Genomic DNA, 23,566 nt, shown 5'->3' with positions numbered 1-23,566 from the left:
AGCAAAGGTTTCAATTAGTAAGGATTAGGGAACAGTAAGCAGCACGCTCGTGGCCCAAACCTCACTTTTCCGGACCAAAGGTCAAACGGGAGGGAATCTACCCAAAGCTAAAAGACCAGTTGCCAATAATTGTGGACACTGAAATATTGTAATGTTAATTATGAGGAATGCAGATAAAAATGTACGAAATTCAAATCACCGCTCTCATTGCTTTTCTGGTTCACTTTCGCCTGGGTCGTTGGTTACCCATTTCCTCTTTTTCCACGCGTCTAGACTTTTGTGGGTTTCATTTTATTGCCCAACGCCTATTACCGAAGCCTAACAAAGCGTGCCGGGTTTTATGCTTTTCGGTGATTACCGGAAAACTAATAATGGTCTTGTGACGGTTCTCTAGTCGCTCCGATTTTTATTACTCAGTTGTCTAAGCTAACAAAACCCACGCGTCAATACTGACGAATGTACTTTGGAAAAAAGAGTGAACAAGACAGGAGAATCATCCAATGCTGTCACCTTACAAAAATTTAATATTATCGAAAATAACCAGAGCATCATCTAATGGAAGTTTCTCCTCATTGTTAATAATCCCGAACAACAAAACATCCAGCCGTAAATGTGATCTCAGTCTCCAAACGCCAGCGAAAGTTCTACAGTATTTTGTGTTTATAAAAAAGGAACAGAAAAAGCAAGAGTTGACGATCGGCCCGCACTCAGTCAACAGTGCTTGGGAGGCCGTTCACGAATCCTGATCAAAGGCAGAAACCGACTCATTCGTATAAGTTCATAAATTTTTGCAGGAAAAATAACCATTCTTTCCGCACGGGCATGCCAATCCAAACCCATACACGTCATGGCGTCCAAGCGCTCAGATTTCGCCGCCATTCTCGCCGATGAACTTGGCGGCCGCCATTTGCAGATCCTGCAGACGGCGCTCTTTGGCATACAACAGATACTGCAGCGCATTATCCACATTGATCGCTCCAACCATTTCTTCTTCGCAGCGGACCCGAAGATCATGCATATCGTACTTATCCGCAGCGTCGTACAAAACCGGCAAATCCGCAGCCGGCAGCTCCAACGGAGCGCATGTGTAGGCAAACTTGATGAGTGCTTCCAGGACTGAACCATCGATATCCTTTATATCGCACTGTCCCGACAATTTCTCCTTCATGTTATTTTCGAACATGGCAGCAAATACCGACGAATGGGCAGCCAATACGGCACGGTGAACGGCGAACTCTTTTCTATCACGGGAAACCAGTTTACAGTCGGCAAGGCGTCCATTCTCCAGGAGAGCACCGAAGCGTTTTACCAGAGGATGTTGATACGGCGGCATCGTATCCTTAGATCCGCCATCGGAAGTTTTCGGGTAAAACGCCAGTCTCCCACTAATAATGGTGCCAGGATTGACCACGTAATAGTATCCACTTGGAGGATCAGACTTTTGGCTAACAGAAATCGTCAAAGACCGACCCGACATACCGACTTCATTCACCGCCCAGCCTTTCCGATCGATAGTCACACTGTACGGTTCTCCGAATTGTCCACTGAAAGGAAATAAATGCGTGTAAGTTGTACGGTACAACTTGTACCACCTTCTAACCGTAGTTAATTTTACTACTAGTTTTTGGTACAAATAAGCAGTCAACCAGACTTTGCCCATCTTTTGGTTGGGATGAAAATTTCCCCCATCTTTTCCAGCCCATCCCATTTTTAAGATGAAATGGGGATGGGATGAGGACAAGCAGCGGATGGGCTGAGATGGGCTGAGAATGTTGAAAGATGGGATGGGATCAAGAAAAGCGATTTTTAAATAAAGTTTTAGAATTTTCATAATCTTTTTCGCTAAAAACTCTAGGAAATTTATCTTTTCAGCCGAAAAAATCAAAAAATTTCCGCGCTCCGCCCGGATTTTAAGCTATTTGCTGTTTAAGCTTCTAAATTCGCCTGGAATTTTTGCGTTGCGCGTTGATTTCTACGAGTTAGAACTTCGTTATTATTCTCACTTTACGTAATTTTGAACAATTTATAGTACTGAAAAGTTTTTAAAAAATGGGCTGAAAATGGGGCCTTAAAGCTGGACAGGGCTGGTGAACTAAGGTGGCTGGAGATGGGCTGGGCTGGGAGTTGCGTGCGACAGATGGGGATGAAATGGGGATGGGAAAAGTCGAAGATGGGCAAACTCTGCAGTCAACCAAATGATTACGCACCCTGCTCCGCTGATGGAACATTCAACACGCAGCGGCACTTTGCTGACAAGCAGCTGCTTGCTCAAAGCTGGTTCGATCTTGAAGGTGGCGGTGTTCCGGGACTCACTGGTCACGACTGTCACTTTCCAGGATGCCGCCTTCCCAGTCGGAATACCGAAATGTTTCAACTTCCTTCGCGTCAAGTTTTATAGTTGCGGTATACATCATTGCCCTTCCGAGACGCGTTCCTTCGAAGCGCTCCACTGGGATTTCGAAGAGCCACGCGGTAGTACGAAGACAAGTTACGGATTTCTGCGATCCTCCGTCAGTCATTCTTGGCGATGGACAAGCGAGGAAATCTTAGAATATTAAACGAATCTCAGAATGTGCTGCACCACTAAATACTGTCGCCGTCCGACGTCCGTACTAAGATGCTGTTTCACGAGAATGACGAGATGCTAACTACCACAAAAAAGCAAAAAGTACTGGAATGTTCAGGCTTCGACTTCGCGAATCACCACGTGCCGCAAGTTTAGACTTAAGGAGTCATACAGACTCATAATCGTTTGGCGCCATAGACGGCGGCACGCGAGAAAGTATCCGTTTTTATTGGGTTACACAAATGAAAATTGGTTAAACGTTAAATACGCTAAATCACACAGTACATTATTTCAGCACATAATAAACTTCCTCCAGTCTTCTCTCGATGCAGAAGGTTTCCTGAGCGCAAAAAGCATTACCGCGAGAAAGTGACTCGCATCTGGTACGATTCGTACCGTACGAGTACCGACTACTTCGAGTAGGACATGCATGTGACCAGTGAGTAGCAGAGGGGAAGCATTCGGTGCTGCTCGGTTGTAAACAGAACTGTTGGGTGCCGACAGCCGAACGAACCTGAAATTTCCAGCACATAATTATTTGCGACGTTGAGACCAGAAAACTCATAACTTTTCGCATAAAATCAGTCAGGATTACTTTAGCTATTGCTGTTTGCGTTTTGTTTTGTAGCATATTTTGAGATTATAGGATTTCGTAGCTTATTGACGGTTTTGTTCGTAAGCGGGAGAAATGGCTGACCTAATTCGTCTTCGCCCTACCGCGTGGCTCTTTACGATTCCAGTGGAGCACTTCGAAGGAACACGCCTCGGAAGAGCAATGATGATGTATACGGCTACTGTAGAAATGGATGCAAAAGAAACTGAGAGACATTACGGGATTGCGGCGGGGACGGCAGCGTCTTGGAGAGTAACAATCGTGACGAATGAGTCTCAGATCGCCTCTTTCAAGATTGACCCAGCTCTCAGCAAGCATCAGCTTGTCAGCAAAGTGCCCCTGCGCGTTGAAGGCTGCATCAGCGGAACAGGGTTCGTCGATCTGTTTATTTGTACGAAAGCTGAGAAAACTTTTTTATGGTTACGCGTTGTTGCAAGCATATGCTTTACAGTGAACAATTCGGAGAACCGTACATAGTGAATGTCGATCGGAATGGCTGGGAGGTGAAAAAGACGCTCACATCGACCCGTTCTCTGTCGATTCCTTTGGGCCACATGTCTGACGAGTATGAATACTATTACGCAATTAACCCAGGGACGATACTGTGTGTCAGACTGGCGTTTTATCCCAAAACTTCTGATGGCGGATCGAAGGACCCTGTGCCGGCGTATCAACATCCTCTGGTAAAACGCTTCGGCGCTTTACTGGAGAGTGGACGCTTAGCCGACTGCAAACTGATATCGCGCGATGGACAAGAGTTTGACGTCCATCGTGCCCTGCTGGCTGCCCATTCGTCGGTATTTGCTGCCATGTTCGAGAACAACATGAAGGAGAAATTGTCGGGACATTGCGAAATAAAGGATATCGATGGTCCGGTCTTGAAAGCGCTCATCAGGTTTGTCTACACATGCACTCTGCAGGAGCTGCCATCTGCTAGTCTACCGACATTGTACGACGCTGCGGACAAGTACGATATGGATGATCTGCGGGTGCGCTGCGAAGAAGGAATGGTTGCATCGGTCAACGTGGATAATGCACTGCAGTACCTGTTGTTCGCCAAGGATCGTGGTCTGCGGGATCTGAAATTGGCGGCTGCCAAGCTAATCGGCGAGTATGGCGACGAAATCTGAGCTCCTGGATGAGGTAATGTGGTTCCATAAATATACCGTATGCGTGACTGGCCGCAATCTTGATATCTGTCCAAGCATAACCAAAGTTTTTGACCCGTTTTTCTTATCTTTTCTTATCTTTGACAGAAAACTGTGGACGCCACGTCGCCACCTTCAAAGGCCAAATGCTGTCGAGTTGCTGGTTTTGTTTTAATGGTCGCAGTTTCTATGATTGTCTTATGTACGTAGATATGTACATATTCGTATTTACTAGCTCGCGTAGTTTTTTGCTCCCGATTAAGCTGGGGATCACGGACGGGATTGTTGCGGCAATTATGATGCGATACTTTAATTCGATGATATTCATGGCAGTAATTTTGTGAGGCGTACATTATGCACATATTTTACTAGTAATTCTCTTTTCGAGGTGTATCTCACAACGATAGAGTTTTGTTGTACTTGCAAAAACAATGACAATCACAACGGTTTATAATGACGATGAAGAATTGCTACTGAAACAATACCTTTTATTCTTACTCACAGTACCATTGCTTTTCCAGTGTCGCCGCGATTTGAATCGTCCTTTTATAACTAAATTAACCAGACAGCAAACCGTTTAACGCAGAAAAATTCTGCATGGTCGCGGCATACTCGTACTGTAATAACACACCGTGTAGGCGTGTACAGTAATAATATCTATATAGTATATACTGTCCTAGAGACACATCCATACTACATTAGTTTATTTCAGTAATAACATCCATACATACTGCATTAGTTTAATCGATAATTTATTGATGCTGGGAATGGGTATTGGCTGCCGGCTGGTGGCACTGGCAGCTTCTGATGATGGTTAGCAATGCCACATTAAAGGTCGGATACGTGCTGAAAACTACAGCAGAAATCTGAGAACGGGAAGGCGCGAATCTACAGGTACCACGAACGAAAAGCTTTTTGGTACAGGAAGTAAAGTATAACGAGAAACAGCACAGAATGATCTTGACAGTTTTTTACAGAAATGACAGCACTAGCAAGTAGCAGCCACCGACAACGTAAGAATTTATACTGTAGAAAACAACACAAGCATGGTTTGCACGGCCACAAGTTAATGCAGTCTGTTTCCAACGATTTGTCCATCATTTCTCGGTATTGTCGCCTATCTGCATTTAATAATTAAACACAAAACAAAACGCGGCATTAAATTTACCGTGGCAGTGTCGCTAGCGTCTATCTGTACACAGCGAAAACCCTCCGTGCTTGGCCTCCACAAATCGGATCTGACTAAAAAAATGAGACGAACAGAGGCTATATACGTATGCAAGTGGTTACAGGCCATGTAAGGATAACTCGATTTTAATCAACACAGTTAAGGTGCACTCGATATATTTCATTCGGTAATAGGGCAAATTTTGATGTGAAATATATAAAATATACCAAGGACAAGGAGCCTGTAATAAACAGAGCAAAAACAAGAGAAAATAGTATGTTGTAGTAAGGCAAGTTGTAGTGTTGTAGTGAAAACAGCATGTTCGTTATTCGGCAAATGCAAGTGCACATATCACATATGCTTGCGCAGATTTACACTTATTACTGTAAAATGTGTAAATTTTAAACATTGCACAACACCTAAAATCGCTGACGTCATTTGTGATCTTCTGACGTGCATTCACTGCGCCCAAGACAACTGCCGCGTTTCCTCTTCCTATTACTACATTTAAACGATACCGTAAACAGGCCGTTCAGCGAGGCTCTCCTGTAGCATCACGGATCCTCCAGCCAACGTATGCAGTAATAATTATCCGGGGTTGTTAATAAGCCGTGTGAGGTCGAAATGGCCATTGCGAATACGGTCGAAACCGACCGAGTCCGTAGGCCCAGAATCTGGACGCGTTGGGACGCCAGACGCTGCGCGAACGGACTGGGTCAAGTCCGGTTGTGGACAGTGAAGGCCTGTACAATGCCTCAACGGTTCCTTAAATAATCCGGCCGTTAAGGCACCACATGTCTTTGGTTGTCCATGTTCATGCACATATTTTCCGGTATTTCCGGCTGCCGGAAACAGCATGATATTGTGTAACGCTCATCTTCGGCGAGCCTGGGTCACTTCATTAATGTCATCGCGGCGAGCATTAATGTCATCTTCTGGCTTACGTGATTGATGTTTCTGAAAATGAGATAATTCAATCTTCGATTAGAAATTTTGGACAAGACCATTGACTCGGCTGTGTGTATGTGGAATTTCGGATGGTTCGGTGCATTTTCTTTTGTTCTCCAGAGGTGCGAGTAGCCGAGCTGGAAGTTTCCTGGTTTTTCTTCGGTTTCGTAATTGCAGTTCTTTGCTTTATACGATATTCTCATAACTCTTTTTTGTCTCTTCAATTCTCTTTCCAAACTGTAAGTTGGAATTTTCTTTAGAACCGTATACTTTAAATAAATCAGTAAAAATTAATAACGCAGTGGATAAGCGCCATTAGAACAGATATTTAACAGCTGCTGCTACCTAACAGCAGCAAACGCATGTGCAGCATCGTTAGACTTGTGTAACACGAGTAATTCACTAAACTGCCGCTCCATCAAATTACAACACAAAATCCCTCAAGATAAAAAGGAATAAAACAACAACCGCATTCGCCGCATGTATCAAAGACATTCAGTCGTTCAACCGTCGTCCAGCGCCCCAATTCCGGGGCCGGGGCACCGCGCCCGCATTATTATCATCGGCGGGGGCGTCTGCCCGTGGGCGCGCCGGTGGCGGCGCTCCAAATCCTCCCATGACCCGGGTGTTGGGGAACCAGCGGTACAGGAAGGACGGCGTCCCGATCAGACTGGGACCACCCATATCCTGCGGGTACTTGAAGGTCAGGAAGTAGTACAGGTGGCCGACGAGGATGCCCAGCAGATCAAACACTCCACTGTAAAAACAGAGAAATCATTAATATTACTGTACTATCGCACTTCTGTAGCCAACACCATTAAAGAAGGTATCCTAACTATCCTACCAGGCGATTGGAAAATTTTCTGGTTAATAATTTAGAAACTTGTACACTTTTGTGGTTTGATTATGAAATATTAACATAGTAATAACTTATTTTAAATATATGTTATTATAATAAAAGAGAAAACACGGGAGAAGGATACGTACCCAGCGCCCAGGATGAAGTTGAAGCCGAAGAGCACCCAGGGCAGGTACAGGGCCTTGAAGCGGGTGCCGAACCAGAAGTTGACGATCACGTCGCGGTTGAGCTGGCACCACACGTACAGGACACTCAGCACCATCGGATCCATCAGAAACTAATGAAACAATACTTAATTAATGCGAATAGAAGTACCAGTGCTCCGATGTCAAAAACTCATGCAAGTGAAAATTCTTATGTCTGCTGCTTTACGAAAGCTGCATATTCAATATTTAGTAGAAACGTAAATACCTTTCTGCCCGAAAAAAGGGCGAAACGATGGAGCCTCAAACAATAATCACATGTAAGATTCGAAATAAATAATGGATACTAATTATTGAATTATTAACAGTATATAAGAATAATAAATCAGTCAAAAATAGGAAAATCGCTTTGTAAAAATTAACCGCACCATTCAGAATCGCCGAAAAATAAGTGATTTTCATGGTTGTATCACTACAACTACAAGATATTGTAAGAATCCATTCGCCAATAAACGAGTACCGTATTTACAAATGTTAATCCGCGTTATTTCAAAAAATACACTTTCGTAATGACATGTAAGTACTCGTGACACAATAATTACGACAGTCATTTAATTTCCATGGTAAACAGACCGTAGACTGCATAGTGCATACCACAATCAACAAACAACGTGACAATTTTTTTCCATGGATAAATAAATCCTGGAAAAAAACACTTACCCCAAGATCAGCGAATAATCCGATCAAAACAAGGCACGCCCAGTTAAATATCAGCATAAACAGATAATCCGCTGGTCTTCCAACAAAGTGTCCTGGAACGTTTCAAAACAAAAACAATCAATAAAATGATTAAAATTCAATTACTGTAATATTTCAATAGCATTAATTTTGTGATCTGAGCCAATTGTTATTTGGCATACTGTATGCAGAAATGAAAGAACCTTCATTACCTGATTCTAACTGTGAAGAATAATTGTACAGAAAATACAAATTGAGGAGATAATGGAATCCCGTGCGCGGTGATATGGGGAAATAGAAGAGCGCCGTGATGGGTCGCCATAACTGCAATCAACGTCAGTTTTAGCAATTTCATATTCAACAATCAACGCCAGCGCAAACAAGCCTCATCTTTCAACGCAGTGGTTACCTGAAAGTGGCGGAAGGTAGCTGCGAAATCCAGGAATAAATACTGCGGATTGATCAGGCCAAAACGACCGAGCAGAGGCAGCACCACGGATCCCGTGAACCAGTATTTGGTCATCTGCGGGATACTGTGATACCACAGTGATAATTCGTTCGTCGCCATTCTGCAGAATCCCGATGGAAGAGGCAGGAGATTATAAACCGAACACTCCTAAGATTCTACTTGTTTTAATCACGATCAAAAGGATAAACTTCCATAAGAGTTTCCCATAAAAAACAGAAGTGGAACAGCGGAGAAAGAAAATTTCATGAAGAATCGCTGAATCAGAAAATGCAAAATAAATCGTGTTGGTTGGAGGAGCGAGCAGATGTACACGTGGACCAATCGCACCGGATCACAAGTCACGTAACCGTACGCCAGTATGACACCCCCGCGTTACAACTATTCCGAAGTCCCCCTGCGTCGTTACACATTTGATACAGGGAAACCATACCAAATCAGCCGAATAATTCTGCTCAGTTTTTACCAGAATTTTCCAGTCAGAAATTCCAAGTTACGTAGTATCTTTACGAATTAATCAAGAAAGATTTTTTAATATCCTGGTATTTCAAAGAAACAAACGTTATAATATTTGGGAATTACGCTTGTAAATTAGAATGTGTATCACCGGAAATGCAAGGTATAAACGCAGCTTCCGGAAACGATTTCCCTGTACGACTGCCCAGCCGTGCGAAATTTTCCCGATCGTGATAAATTTCCATCAAGCTGCTGAAAGTGCGTTTTTCACTTTTTGGCACTCTGAACGAGAATTTGTTCGGAGTTTTCTGACTGGTCGATTTCTATCGTTTGTCTTCCTATTGGAGTATTTTTTTTAAATTTTGCGGTAAAGTGCCCGTAGCAAAATCTGCGTTATAATCCGACGGACTAGTGACTAGTCGTTATGTAGGTCATAGGTGAGACAGTGCCTGTCTTTATTGCGAGTTGATGCCGAGCTGTGATCTGCGTGGACTTTTCTGCAACGATGAACAAACCGTCTCCCGATCAGTCGATCCCGGGCGCCGTGTCAAACTCCGGCGAGCCAAGTTTAAACGGATGGAGCGGCACCCACCAGGAGGGTCGTAGCGTTAATATGGATACGTTTTGTGCGCATGGATTGCCTCCGCAACTCAACGGAGGATGTAATCATAACGCAGGTACAGCAGTAAAAAAATTAAACGTTAATTTGTGGTTGAGTCGTTAAACTCCGGTTTGCGGTTGAGGGGAGCCGCGGTGCTATACAAAGAAGTACCGCTTGCGCTAAGTCATCATACCTGTATTTTAAATTGATGCCAAATTAGTTTATGTTTGCTCGAATTTCGAAAGATCGATCGTCAGTTTACGGATTATCTAGAAAATAATTTGCTACTACTATTTAATAAATTTTTCAAATAATTTAAAGTTTGCGCTAATCTAAATTCTAGGAAGTACCTTCGCCAAAATACAGTCTCATGAAGCGATATTGGAAATAATTAATTATGAATTATTGCATGAGCACCAGAGCATGTGAGATCAGCTGTTGGATGTTTATCAAAAACTGCCATTTATTTATTATAATTTTGTCGCTTTATCAGTTTTCAATTTTGTGGTTCTTATCTTTTACGCCAGCCGTCGTTTTCGCGATACGTACTCCACTAAACAGATTGCCATTTTAACGCAAACTCGCGCTCTGATAGACCATAAATGTGGCGTTTGAAATTTTATCTATATTTTTGCTGTGTATTACAAAAAGATAAAAATTAATATCATGTATAACTTTCGCTTCACGGTTATACTTTACCGAATTTCTTTGGGATACTTTTGCCGTATTGAATGGTGTTCGTTATTGTTCCTAAGCACACTCGACGAAATAATCGTTTAAATTAAAAATTAATTTAATTTAATATTAATCATTATAACGAAGCGCAGAGTGCTTCTTGTAAATTTAAATTGTAAATTGTAAATTTTCTTCTTGTAAATGAGTTGAAATTAAATCATTGTATCATTTTGGATAATTCTGTAAGCGATTAAATAATGCACTAGTATTTTCTAATTTAGCATACGCGGTTATACGGAAAAATTAACAGATTTTCGCACATTTGGGTAAATAAAACAGGCGTCAGATTTTAACACGGCCGACTGTAAATTTTCTTCCTTCACATGTTCCGGCCTTTATATATGCTGAAAAATTCATTTAAATGTTAATGCGCTGTATGAGAATCGTATTAGCATTTTTGTCCGGTGAGAATCCGCGTGTTGTTGTGCAGTGTATCGCACTGTATCCTGCGGTGCAGCGCGTTCATAATTAATCACGCTTCACAAAAAAATAAATAACCGCATTTAATTTTCCCACCGACAAACATCCGGTTGGAACACGAGTGTGCGATAACAATCAGCAACCCGTCTTCATAGATCACCCGCACCAATCAGCCACGAAAAATCACCGGTCAGGTGACAGAGTGACGACTGTTGCCGTTGAATGGCGCTTTTTTCTCTTACAAGTTAATTTACTCTCGGTCATTTCACCGCGAAGTGTCAGCGTAACAGCGCAAGACAAATATTTATGCAAATAATATATCCAGGCAAGGTTGCCGCATTGTTTTTTCGCTGAGACGTTTTTTTGCGCCGTTTTCCGTGTATACTCGAACACATCAGCCGACACTGATGAATCGGCAGTTTCTAGCAATTGATAACCTGTAATCTCTCTCTCAGTGTGTTGGCGGTTTCTGACGAGTCATGCTCGAGCACAAATTATCGGAAGCAATGAAAATTCAGTTCCGATCGAGGACACGCCATCCACCCGTATGATTTTCGCCGACGTCATGCTGAACGGTATGCAGTATAGTCGCTATAGTGCCATTGCGGCATGACGATGCTGTTGTACAATACAGTGTACAGCAAATGCATGATACGTGCGTGCGCTGTGTGAAAATATGCTGATATTTTCACTCTGATTGCACCGCAAATTTTCGGGCATTAATAGCGTACAGTGTACAGAGGTTTAATAAATTGTTATGCGGGGCAGTTTGTGTGATAAGAGATTACTGGGCCGTGATTGCAGTGCGCGTCCCTGATGGAGTGTGCGATCTGCGTTTGGACGGGAGGTCATTTTTGTATCGTATTTGTTGCGTGAACGCTGTCTAGTTATTGGGTCTGCCTGCTCGTCTATGGATGTATTATTTCCGATTTTAATTTTGCTTGGTTAATTTTATTGTCTGATATGGGTACGTGCGGCGTAATTAAGGAATTATTGTGGGAAGTTATTGTAGCAGAATTTTTTAAGCATCCCGAAGTTTATTTATTTGTGGTTATTCATAGTTTTGTACCGGTAATTTTTTACGTTTTTTTCCTCTGACAAAATCTCGCTAGGTTTTTTGACCCGTTGAAATTTTCGCGTCAATTTCTTCTTGATACTTTAATTGTTTTCTTCGTGATCGTTTATTATGGTGTTGTAAATTCGATTCGATATTTTTAGTCTACAGTGATTTATTTGTTTTCGTACCGGCTTTTTATCGATCTTGATCTTTCAGATTATTGATTTGTTGTTAGTGTTTTAAATTTTAATATTTTATCATGAATTATCGATTTAAAACCTTTTTATTCGTTTGATATAATATTTTTTAATAGATTTTGCCTTTATTTAGAAAGCGTGTTGACTGGGGCAGTCCAAAAAAGCGTTAGTTTTGAAGCCTTTTTCTTGGATTTATTCAGTAGTCATTAAGTTGGCAGTTGTCGCGCAACGCGCAATTAACGGCGGACTTGTTTGGCTTTGTCGTTTTAGCTTCCGGCAGTTTCGATTTATTTCTGAGATTCTTTAAAAAATATCTGCTAAGATGGTACTGGCAGGCGTGATGTTTTAATGTTTTTATGATAATCTGTTTTGAGTTTAAATTTCGACATAACTTAAATCGGATATTCCGACAGCTGTAAATAAGCATTGTTGAGTGTTGTCGGTTTCTTTCGAATTTTGTTTATGCAAGCAGAATTCTTGATCGGCGTGTAAACACGCGTAATCACGGTTTCAGGGAGTTGTTTTTTTTCACATGTAATGACGTTTGTCCGATCTTGTTACTCACTGATCTGGCTTCGATGTATTCATGTGTAAGATTTCCTGAGAAACTTCAAAGGATTCGTTTCTCACGCCAACAGATTGTTGCGAATTAATGTGCGCCTCGTGCGTAGATTGCGTCATTACTACGATCGGGTTAACTGGAATAATTTTCGGATTTTGTTTCCCAAAAAATATTTGCTGAATTCTTTTGCCATTTACTTTAGTTTTTAGCACAGTGTAATTTAATGAAAAAATCGTTTAATTCGTTAAAATTGCCAGCTCACCGTCAGCCTACAAAATATCCAGTTCGTCAAATTTTGAATAGAGTGTAAAAATTCTGTCATTGTACTTCGTGCACTGGAATAATTTTTCTGACTATTAATTCTCTGCTCAAAAATTGCGGAACTCGGATTGCATCATGCGTAACATTTAGCTAAAAATCAAGTGCGTAAAATTACAGGCTTAGGTTTAAAAAACGCTTGACCTCATTGCGAATGAGTTCTAAGGCAAATTTCTCAATGTGAAAAAAATAAATTGTGAAGATAAACCGATTTGTGAAAGATGCTGTAGTGCGCATTGGCATAATTTGAAGGAGAACAAATCGATGCTAGATAAATTTCAGTCATTTGATTTCGTAGAACTGTTGATGATGCGAATTCGTACGTAATTGTTAGGTCGGAAATGCGAGCGTTCCACGGACGTGGAGATGCCGGAGCTGGAATCGCCGGCCGCACCCCACGGCTGCTCCCAAGACTGTGTGGCCTGCCGCGACCTGAACCACACGGTGGAGCTGCCGCCCAACTTCGTGCCGCGGCGGATTCCCGTGCCGCCGGTGGTGCTGGTCGGTAGACTCCCCGACAACACCGTCAACAACTGGCCGCCCTTTGGATGCAAAGGTTGGTAGTCTGTGTTTGCAAATCTGTGCACTTGGACCGTGTCATGTTGGAACTGGGTGATGGGGTGTCAGTGTGCGCGATCGTAGTGTAGGGTATAAGGAACTCCTTGTAATCTGAGCTTATCTCCCAAAAATTTTATCACATAAGAAAGAATAATAATCGGGAGTACAATATACATTCCCTTCAAGTTTTTTGTGGACGGTTTTATGGTTGTGTTGTAAGATTTTTTATGGCTTGAGCCGAAACGTTTTGAACTTCTTATTGGGATTTTTTCGCGAATCAAGTCGTAATTTCTTTCATTAGTGTGTTTGTTTTGTTAGCTTTAAAATGAATGTTTGGGATATTTTTAAAACTTCCTGATCGGTTTAGTGTTCTGGATAATTAACTGGTTTTAAAGGAATTTGTTCTCTGATTTTGGTAGCGTTAAATAATGTTTATTGCAGTTTTATGCACACTGAAAAGTGCCTGAAAATTTTAAAAGTCCCTGATAAAAAAACATTAGGACCAAAAATACTTGGTTTTTGTAATTTTAAATTATTTTGATTAATTTTAATTTAGGTAATAGTAATTTTAAAAATAACAGTTGAATAAAAAATAATAATCTAAATTAATTATTCAGTTTTTACACGATTTCGTTGCTCGTGAAAACTGGTTGGCTGGTTACTGTGCAAACGTCCCTGAGTGGCTGCGTCTGGGGGTGTGTTCCGCTTCTGCATTGGCAAATCTCTCGCGGCGCATGACTAACCCCTTGGCCAGTATCCAACTGACAGTGAATTGCAGTGCAGCAGTTCGGTAACAGTGGTGCCTCCCGCTGCATAGGTCGCGGCCTGCCCCGCCCGCCCTGCACCGGGCCCATCTGCTTCCGGCGCCGCGAACAGGCCGTCGGGACCGTCGTCAGCGAGCAGCCCCTCCCCCCGCCCAACACCCTGCACTGCAAGAACGTCCAGTATCCCGTGGATGCCTTTCTCGTCATGAACGAGCTGCGGAAGGCCGCCGGTGGCTCCCTCTGCGATGTCCGGCTCCAAGCCGGATTGCAAGTCTTCCCCGCCCACCGCGTCGTGCTGGCCGCCAGCTCCAACTACTTCCGCGCCATGTTCACCACCGGGATGAAGGAGGAGAAGGAGGAGCTGGTCAAGTTGGAGAATATTTGTCCGCGGATTCTCGGGAAACTGATTGATTTCTGCTATACGTCGGAGATTACCGTGGGGGAGAGGTGGATCTGTAAGATCCTGCCGGCGGCGGTCATGCTCCAAATGCCGCATGTAAGTGGCTGTTTTGGGTAAAATTCCAAATTCGAATTTGCGGGTGTGAATTAAAAATATTTTGCATTTGTAACTTTATGGCTTTTTCAGAAGGCTGTATTGATGTGACTGCTGATTGTTAATGGAATATTGACCGTAGTAAACAAACATATAATTGTTATTATATTATCACATTTCAAAATTTATATTATCGTATTAAATTATTTCAAAAAATATTTACGGTGATTTTGGTTTTCACGATGCAGCCTAGTTACATGTTTGCAACTTTGCATTGGCGCATAAATGAGATGAATCAGGCATCAGCCGTTGTACTACGAAGTCTCGAGAGAATTATGGGCTGGTACGGATCAGACTGATTGGTATTTCAAGATTATTTCGAAAAAGGTTTACGGTTTTTATTAGGCAGTTATATTTGAACATTTTTCAGATTTAGGGGCTGTTTATTTTTTGCTAATTTTGCGCGAAATTAGATCCATTCAAGCACTTGCTTGCTTTCGCTTTTTTAATTATTTCGAAATATTATGTTTTGGTCGATGATCGCTCTGCCGTTGGGTTGCAGCATTTTATTTTAATCTTTTGAAAAATGTTAGAAAAAAATTCACAAATTTTTTTTTTATTTTGTACTGAGATTGCAAGCCGAGGCTAGTGTTAAAGTTGCAGGTACATACTGCTTTGGTGAACCTTCAGTATGTTAAAAAATCTCGCAGTGTGTATACAGTCGCGAATGTTATACGTGACAGACACATCCGTTCAGATAATTTAATTTTTTGTTATTGTAGTTTTATAGAATTATGTTTAAGGTGATTGATTGCTGCACGCACTTTCTGGAGACACATTTGGATCCGTACAACGCCATCGGCATCGCGGAATTCGCCCATCAACACGGCTGTGATGCGCTGACACGGACAGCGCGGGAGTTTATCGACAAGAACTTCAGCGAAGTCAGCCAGAATGAGGAATTCCTCCAGTTGTCCGTGTGCCAGCTGATTAATCTGATCAAGCGCGACGAACTGGTCGTCCATTCCGAATCGGAGGTGAGCCGGCGAATTTTTGAGATTTTTCAGCATTTGTTATGCACATATTCAGGGAAATTGCTGCAGTTGAAATTGCTGTGATTTTCGAATTTGCCTTCAATTTTTGGAGGCGGTTTATTTAATCATGTATTTTGATAAAATTATGAACGTAATGGGAAAAACCTAGTGGAATGGCACTTATCTATCCCCCAGTTGGTGATTAATATTGCAATTTCAGTGCAACCTGCTAATTATGAAGGTGTGTTTCAGAACAGCTGAAGTAAGAATAGAAATTATTTAAATATTTAAAAATTGTCTGTGATTGAATTTTTTAGATCATCTCCAGAATTAGCTACTGAAATTCGGTACAGTTTCCTTAATTGTTTTCGTATATTATTAAATATTACTAAAGAAAGAATTCTTTTTCTACATTTTTTGTATAATTACCTGGAATGTTTACGTGCAAATGGGATAAAAGCGTTTTGCGGCTTTTAAACGAAAATGAATATTTCATGTCAAATTGTATCGATTTTCCCGGCAAACTCCAGCGCAGCCGGCTGCGTCGGATGATGCTGCATTTCTCCAGTGAGACAAGAGAGATAAGTTTCCGCTCCTGGGAGTATTGGCGTAATACGACGCTGAGCGTGAGTCGGCAGTAATCGGAACTCGCTGGATATCGCGTTGAATATTAAAAGGAAAATACATTTACCAGTAATAATAATATCGGCGATGGTTACGCCGTACTGATTAGCGCGCACAGAGTGATCTCAGCATAATTCTCTACAATGCCGGGCGCGGAATGCGCGTGTCTCGGGGGAAATGTAGACGGATCTGCCGCGGGCTGATCGGCCTGTCATTTTTAATAAATTGTCAGCCGCGCGTTGCGAGCTTTTCTTGGTGGGCACGCGTGCTGATCCGCACCTCGTGTTTCTTTCGGCGAAACGACAAAATACACGGTCGGGGCCGTTCACGTGAGGGCCGCGGAAAGCTTTCTTGGACAATGATGATTATTCAGTGAGAAGGAAATTAATTAACGGACCGCTGGTTTCTGCTGATTAATGGCGCGTCAGCAGTAAAATTATGCGGACGCGGTGTCTGATGACTGTGTGAGTTTTTCTGAATGGGGCGTTGTGATGCAAATTTGCAAGTTCGAAGTGCCGGTTTTGTATGCAGTGCAACGAGTTCGAAGTTTTCTGCAGGCAATTGGAGCTGTGATCCCTAACGAAATTCGTATTTAAAGAGAGTTGATATTAGCTGAATATATTAATAATATTTAACCGTATTAATAAAGAAATAATACGAAAACTGATATGGAAATAATGTAAAAATTTTTGAATTCGAGCGAGAGTTCGTATAGGTATTTGTGTTATTAATGCGTCAAATATATTTATAACGATTGAGACCATGCAGCTGACGCCGCTGTACTACGAACTCAACCACAATGTGACCAAATGCTGACCACACCGATGCTGAGTAGAAAAATTAATATTTAAGGATAGATTCAGATTGTCAAGTTTAAATGTCATTTAATTATTTGTTAATTATGTTTAATTTATGTGCAAGATAAGGCGGTTTTATTTAACAGAGTGCCGCTTAGGAATAACAAAAAATAAAAAAGAAATAATAAAAATAGATTTTTTGCTGATAAGTAGTCATCAGACAAAAAGCAGATTGAATACGAATATGAGCCGGGTTATTATATATGAAGTATTTTGTCTATCAGGTGTACGATGCGGTAATGCGATGGATTCGTTACGATGAGAAACACCGGCGTCCCAATCTGGAAAAGATTGTGTACGCGGTGCGCTGTTATTTCCTGCCGCCCAGTTTCCTGGAACAGCAGTTGCGCTCCTGTGATATGCTGCGTAGTTTTCCCAACTGTCGGCAGTATCTGGAGAAAATCGTTAAGGAGCTGACGGAGCACAAGAAGTGCCACATGCCCAAACGCCGCAATCCCGACCTGCCCATGGTCATCTACGTGGTCGGCGGCTACCTGCGCTATTCGCTCAACCGTCTGGACTCCTTCTGTCCCAAATCGCAGGTGTGGCGGGGATTGTGCAATATGCCCACCTTCCGCAGTGGCGTCAGTAAGTTGGCCAATCTTTTTTATTATTGCATGAGCCCGTGCGGAAATTCAAAATCAGCATTCATATTTTTTTTCGATTTATTTCCTTACTTTCATCAAGGTATATATCTTGCTTTCGTCAAGGCTTTGCGTATTGTTTTGGAATTTTTCAACAGTGTTGTTTTTGGGCTCATAACTATTTTTAAATCGGCTTTAAATTCCGGAACATTTTGAGGATAATCTGAGCTGTTTTTATATTTCTGCGTTTCAATGTTTTTCAGCATTGCGGTCTTTTAAGATCTGCTTTATGCGTACAAAACGTAGTATGATGGCAGATACCTTGGGTGATCCTGGCTGCTCATTATGTACAACTGCATCATATTGTTCAACAAGTTAATCTAACAGCTTGATTTAGAAAATCTTTTTTCCTTAAATTGAATTTCGGTATCTCATTTTAATATTTACAGGTATAAGAAACGTTTGCAGTAATTTTAATTATCCTTTTGTTATTGTTATTCGCGGAAATTTTTTAGTATTTTTCAACAGTGAAATTCTTTCTGGGATTCCGGAAATTTTTTCTTAGTATACTTAAAAATAGTTAAAATACGTTGTCGATACACTATAAAAACGTGCTAAAATAAAATCAGCCGTGATCTTTAGTTGAAAAAAAATTATATTATTTAGGAGTTGGTGCTTTTTCTCTAATTATTTCTTGCTTGTCATTATTGGCAGCGGCTGTCACGAGAAGCAGGTATCTCCGGGGCAGTATAAATAACGGTTAATTTTAACTGGAAAACAGTCAGCCGTACCTGTAAGCTGTTTGTTGCATGACAGCGTCATTTCTGCGGAATGCGCTAAACATGTTTTCCTTTGCGTGGCTACAGGTTCGGCCTTCGTACACGGTCTGTTGTACGTAATGGGTGGGCGGTGCACGCTGCCGGAGGGTAACTCCGACTCCAACGCGGTGGACGCGTACGATCCCTTCGCCGACGCCTGGCGCTCCTGTCCGCCCATGTCGGTGGCGCGGAATCGCGGCGGGGCCATTAATCTGGATAATATGCTGTACGTGGTCGGGGGATCCATGCAGACCACCTTCCATCGGTCGGGCGAAAGGTGAGCTTATAAATGTCGTCCGAAGTTATTTGTAATTAAATATTTATTTTTTGGGATTTCGGTTTATTATTTCTGTAATTTTGTTACATTTCGTTGAGTTATCTGATTGTTGCTGTTATTGTAAAACTATTGCTAAATGTCCATAGAAAAGGTAGCCGATGATTTCCTAACGATTTTGGCGATTGGTGGGATTGTATTTCAAAAAAGTTGTCAGGCTTCTTTTTTGCAAGATTTTCTTATAATTTTAATTGCATTTGGTAGGATTCTCTCACGCTGAATTTTTGCCACTACTCTACAATCGTAAGCGTAAATTAACCAGTATTCTTGCGCTGGTTGATTTGTGTAGCAGCAGTTCATTAGATTATTATAAATTCCCAGACGTATGAAAATAATTTTCATTAGACGGAAATCATTTTCTGCGTGTAAAATTTTTATATTTCTATGGAATTCCTAATTGTCCTTGGTCCGATTTTGTTTTTCAGAAAGATAATGTTTGCCGTCTGACGCAAACTTTTTCATGGTAATTTCCTGGCGATTTTTGCCTTTGAGAAATTTTTATTTATTGAAAAGTGTTTGTCTTATGCAAATAATTACCTTTCGCTTGAGAGGTTTTCCGCCTGGTTGTTTGCATTTGTTGGCACTGATTAGCACGGGTAGTTTCCGCGTATCCCCGCTGTTTTATCAGATTGTATTGACAGCGGTCGACGATAGCACTTGTGAATCGCGATGGCGGGAAATCGCCGCGAGTTCACAGGTTATTATTGTTCTCAGCGTTTCTTGTCGTGTGATATCTAGTGCGATGTGACGTTTGGCAGCCGAGTGTGTTGTTGGTGCTGAATCAGCGTTTTTGCGTTGATCGGCAGGTATAATCCGCTGGACGATACCTGGTCGCCCATTGCCGATATGTTCCGGATGCGGCTGGGATTGGGTGTGGCCAGTCTGAATCGGCTGTTGTACGCGGTGGGCGGATTTGACGGAGCGGAACGGTTGTCCTGCGTGGAGTGCTATGATCCCGATACGAATATGTGGAAGTTTGTTGCGCCCATGAATACGCAGCGCAGCGGCGCAGGTTGGTCACCGATTTTGTCAGTTTATCATCTGTTTCTTTGATGCAAATTGTGATTGCTGTTTACTGACTGTGATTCGTAACAATAAAATTTTATAAGTACTGTAGTTTATTTAACTGAAGAATTTAATTTAAGAAAATTTGATTTTATTTAATAAAAGAATATCTTTTTATTTTATGAAGAAAATTTTGAGCGAAAAATTTAGTTTTACGAAACGTTGCGAGTAGGCGTCGATATCGAACGCGGAAAATGTATTTCAAGATGCCCGTTACACCGTCCCTGCATTAAGAGTTGAGCCGCTGTACTACAAAATTTCACCTTCATTCTATGCGAATTCCAATTTTCCACTCAGAGCGCAAGTATCAGTATATATTTATTTTTTGGAGGAAGAAATTATTCATGCCGATTTAGCTAGGGTATTAAAAAATTTTGCAGTTTCAAGCGCTGTTTACTTATACTTGATTATTGTGCAAACGTTGATGCAATTATAAAAATACAATTAAAATATTTGAAAATGAAAACATGTCCCAAGCTTTTGTACATATCAGCAAGTTAGCAATATGGTCATGTAAAAGGCGCATTACCAATTTCTAGACTACATTGTTTTCATTAAATTAAAGTTATCTTTTTTATTTTAAATGTGTAATAAGCTTCGATTTCGTGAAGGCCTGTTGTTCTGTTATGCTGTGGACAAAACAGTATTCATGAAAAAAAGTTTTCCACTTTTCCACTAGTTTTGTTTCAGTAATTTTCCCGACTGCAATTGCGTTCCGTAGTTTGCGCCAATATGGTTATTCATTTATTTGCCTGTTTATAATTACTTACTTATCGCTGTTTATTAGTTTGTATAATTTTTTCTCTATTTATTATTATCTAATTTTATCTTTGTTTATTTTATCATTCATTTATATATTTATCTATCTGTTTTTGCATGTCGCTGTTAATAAATTAATTGTTTATTTATCTGTTAATTAATTTCGCTGTTTATTAATTTATCTACATTTTTTACCTGTATATTGATACCGCTTATTTATTACGTAAGTTGTTTATTTTGTATACCTGTATAATCGTTGTGATTTCTGTGTGGCTGTATTGATGTAATTTGTGGCTGATTGTGTAGGCGTGGCCAGTATGGACGGGTCCATCTACGCCGTGGGCGGCTACGACGGCCGCAACCAGCTGGCCAGCGTGGAGCGCTACGACCCCGAGACGGACCGCTGGGAGTTCGTTGCCCCGATGCGCGTGGCCCGCAGCGCCTTAGCCGTCGTCTCGTTAGACCGGAGACTGTACGCCATCGGGGGATACGACGGCCAGGAGTTCTCCACCGCCGTGGAGAGCTTCGACCTGGAGACGGGCGAGTGGCGCACCGAGACGCCGCTGCCGGAGGGGCGCAGCGGCCACGGGGCGGCGGTGTGGTGGGGCAGTTGTTGCTACGAGAACGCCGAGTGTGTGGGCTAAATGAAAAAGGGGCGGGGCGAAGGATGGTGCTCAAGGGGGGAGGATTCCAGGAGGACGTTGATGGTTGTGGTGGATCTCAGATGAAAAATGGAAAAACAGATGCTTAGTGCTTTCGCAGAGAGATTTAGAGGATTATTTTGCTGGTTTGTTGTAATTGGATCGGTTGGTCTGATTTTTATGCGCGGAGGTTGTGCGCGATTTTTTTTCCATAATGGAAACGATTTGAGCGTGTTGTTTTTAAGTCCCGGGTTGCTTTTTTTTGTCAGTGCGATGGTTTGATTGCTTTCAGGTTTTTATGGCGTTTTTTCCTGTAGTATACACGGATTAATTTCAGAGAGAGATATATATTTTGTAAACGAATTGGTATTTGGCTGTGTTAACTTTCGTTGAATAAAATGCGAGAAAATTACCTCACAGATGTGACGGTTGTCGCGATATGCCAATATTTTGGGTTTTGGGACATTTTTTAATAACTGTTTTTTTGAAATTATTTTGTTAGAAAATTCAGTAATAAATTTTTTCCACGAATTTCCTCTTACATTTTTCGCTGCGACTGTGAATTACCGAACGGAAGCGCCGGTTGGTAATTCCTTATTTATGAATGAGGGTTTGATTACGTATATTGAATTTTATTCTTTTTTTATGTGAAATGAAAGGCTCTCTGTTATGTGTGCCGCAAGACAGCAATGGGTAAACGAACTGCAAAAGCACTGTAATCTAAAACGTTTTTATGATCTGCAATATTTTTACTTATACATATTTTCATAATGTGTTTCTACATATACTCGTATTTTTTTTAGCTCTTCAGTTTTTTAGAAACCTTTTATAAACTAATTTAATTATTACTTCCGGTGCCGGCGAAAGCCAGTACCCGTAGCTTTGATGCAGAGTATTTTTGAAGCATTCTGAAAGTTTACTCCTAGAACCACCTTTTTACAACCTCTGGCTCCTAATACCACCTCTTGCCCACCACTTTGACTCCGCATACCATCGTTTAATTGTTTAAAATTTTAAGAAGTGGAACTTTGTGACATCAGGAAACGAGATCAAAACCTTTCTGTGTACCAGCTGGAAAAAGATTGTAAGTCGAAGGCATTTACGAGTATCGCTATACTACCGACGCTATGGAAATAACAGTACGAACACAAACCGGAAGTCCTTTTTCTCCCTGCAACCTACAACGCTGCGAACATCCGATAATGGATACTGGAGTGTTCGGAACAGACAGAACCCTTAACTTTAAAAGCTAGACGAACCGGAAAAATAAAAATTCAGCATTATAGGAAACACAGAGCGTCAGTTTGTTTTGGACGTGGCTGCACATGCAAACCATTCGGATGCCCTAGATATCACTATCATTTCATAATAATGCAATTGGGAAAACAATCAAAAGTTTTGTATGTGGAGTTAACAGTGGTGTACAAAAGGTGGTACTAGGAGCCAAAGGTGGTTAAAGGTGGCATGCGGAGCCTTCACCAGTAAGCTATTCCATTTTTTATCTGTCCTAAACTCAATCTCAGGTTGGCAGCTAATAAATTTGACATTTACGAAAGCAACGGGTCACGGGAGCGTTCTTCCTTCTACTCTCGGGTTTGGGTAATTTGGTGCATAAACCTTTGTGTCCGTCTGAAACAGACTCGGTTTAAGCGCTGTAAGACAACTCTTTAACAAGCGTTGGATTTCAGTTAAAACGAAGGAAACAAATATCGAAGAGATACGTCGACGATTCTTCGTGGCATTTTTTCGCTGTTTTGTACATCATATGTCGGGGGAAGGGGAGGGCTATGTAGAATAGCGGTTATGTAGAATAGGAAGGGGAGGGCTATGTACAGTATGTAGAATAGCCATTTCTGCCGTCGGGCATCGCGCAACAGCGGTGCTTTCTGCTCAAGGATCAACTGTATTGGCTCTGTACACGACAGTCGCTGGGCATGAATTCATTAGTTTATGCTACCATATCGATGGCTTTCCTGACTTACAAAATTACCAGTTTGCTACTGTTAGCAACATGAACCTTTCAGTCGCTAATCTGTCCAT

The 23,566-nt window shown here is 41.5% G+C and overlaps 4 protein-coding genes across 7 annotated transcripts; 2 read left to right on the top strand and 2 right to left on the bottom strand.

Annotated features, from left to right (window-relative positions):
* Window positions 1–573: 573 nt before the first annotated feature.
* LOC129593118 (speckle-type POZ protein-like) lies at window positions 574–2,762 on the bottom strand. Its single transcript, XM_055489306.1, has 2 exons — window positions 2,208–2,762; window positions 574–1,544 (listed from the first exon to the last, which is right to left on the bottom strand). Exon 2 carries the CDS (start codon window positions 1,475–1,477, stop codon window positions 863–865), a length of 615 nt encoding a protein of 204 aa, XP_055345281.1. The 5' UTR covers window positions 1,478–1,544; window positions 2,208–2,762; the 3' UTR covers window positions 574–862.
* Window positions 2,763–3,151: 389 nt separating this feature from the next.
* LOC129593119 (TD and POZ domain-containing protein 4-like) lies at window positions 3,152–4,559 on the top strand. The gene is made up of 3 exons (XM_055489307.1): window positions 3,152–3,550; window positions 3,631–4,322; window positions 4,436–4,559. The coding sequence occupies exons 1-2, from the start codon at window positions 3,255–3,257 to the stop codon at window positions 4,307–4,309; spliced, it is 975 nt and encodes a 324-aa protein (XP_055345282.1). The 5' UTR covers window positions 3,152–3,254; the 3' UTR covers window positions 4,310–4,322; window positions 4,436–4,559.
* A 2,066-nt stretch (window positions 4,560–6,625) lies between these two features.
* Window positions 6,626–8,935, bottom strand: LOC129593066 (derlin-1-like). Its single transcript, XM_055489252.1, has 5 exons — window positions 8,593–8,935; window positions 8,396–8,507; window positions 8,166–8,257; window positions 7,431–7,579; window positions 6,626–7,200 (listed from the first exon to the last, which is right to left on the bottom strand). Exons 1-5 carry the CDS (start codon window positions 8,749–8,751, stop codon window positions 6,939–6,941), a joined length of 774 nt encoding a protein of 257 aa, XP_055345227.1. The 5' UTR covers window positions 8,752–8,935; the 3' UTR covers window positions 6,626–6,938.
* A 425-nt stretch (window positions 8,936–9,360) lies between these two features.
* LOC129593059 (kelch-like ECH-associated protein 1B) lies at window positions 9,361–21,938 on the top strand. Of its 4 annotated transcripts, none has more exons than XM_055489242.1 (9): window positions 9,361–9,782; window positions 11,317–11,436; window positions 13,330–13,551; window positions 14,332–14,813; window positions 15,614–15,847; window positions 17,550–17,913; window positions 18,776–19,004; window positions 19,868–20,073; window positions 21,192–21,938. In XM_055489242.1, exons 1-9 carry the CDS (start codon window positions 9,611–9,613, stop codon window positions 21,527–21,529), a joined length of 2,367 nt encoding a protein of 788 aa, XP_055345217.1. In that variant the 5' UTR covers window positions 9,361–9,610; the 3' UTR covers window positions 21,530–21,938. The 4 variants fall into 4 exon arrangements, with proteins under 4 accessions (XP_055345217.1, XP_055345218.1, XP_055345219.1 ...); XM_055489243.1 differs by having other exon boundaries at window positions 9,362–9,782; window positions 14,371–14,813; XM_055489244.1 differs by lacking the exon at window positions 11,317–11,436 and having other exon boundaries at window positions 9,362–9,782.
* Window positions 21,939–23,566: the final 1,628 nt, after the last annotated feature.

The sequence above is a fragment of the Paramacrobiotus metropolitanus genome, unplaced genomic scaffold (genome assembly GCF_019649055.1).
Source record: "Paramacrobiotus metropolitanus isolate TYO unplaced genomic scaffold, Prichtersi_v1.0 Parri_scaffold0000059, whole genome shotgun sequence".
In the NCBI taxonomy this organism is placed as follows: Eukaryota; Metazoa; Tardigrada; class Eutardigrada; order Parachela; family Macrobiotidae; genus Paramacrobiotus; species Paramacrobiotus metropolitanus.
The sequence above is the reverse complement of the archived record's forward strand: the minus strand, read 5'-3'. Positions and strand labels throughout refer to the sequence as shown.

Excerpts from the sequence above, each read along its gene's own strand:
- LOC129593118 (XM_055489306.1), bottom strand. The coding sequence starts at position 1,477 with ATGTCGGGTCGGTCTTTGACGATTTCTGTTAGCCAAAAGTCTGATCCT.
- LOC129593059 (XM_055489242.1), top strand. The coding sequence starts at position 9,611 with ATGAACAAACCGTCTCCCGATCAGTCGATCCCGGGCGCCGTGTCAAAC. Across the intron at positions 11,437-13,329 it reads CGCCGACGTCATGCTGAACG|GTCGGAAATGCGAGCGTTCC; the intron begins GTATGCAGTATA and ends CGTAATTGTTAG. Across the intron at positions 20,074-21,191 it reads TACGCAGCGCAGCGGCGCAG|GCGTGGCCAGTATGGACGGG; the intron begins GTTGGTCACCGA and ends CTGATTGTGTAG.
- LOC129593119 (XM_055489307.1), top strand. The coding sequence starts at position 3,255 with ATGGCTGACCTAATTCGTCTTCGCCCTACCGCGTGGCTCTTTACGATT. Across the intron at positions 3,551-3,630 it reads GGCTGCATCAGCGGAACAGG|TGAACAATTCGGAGAACCGT; the intron begins GTTCGTCGATCT and ends TATGCTTTACAG.
- LOC129593066 (XM_055489252.1), bottom strand. The coding sequence starts at position 8,751 with ATGGCGACGAACGAATTATCACTGTGGTATCACAGTATCCCGCAGATG. Across the intron at positions 8,508-8,592 it reads CTACCTTCCGCCACTTTCAG|TTATGGCGACCCATCACGGC; the intron begins GTAACCACTGCG and ends CGTTGATTGCAG. Across the intron at positions 7,201-7,430 it reads AACTTCATCCTGGGCGCTGG|TGGAGTGTTTGATCTGCTGG; the intron begins GTACGTATCCTT and ends CTGTTTTTACAG.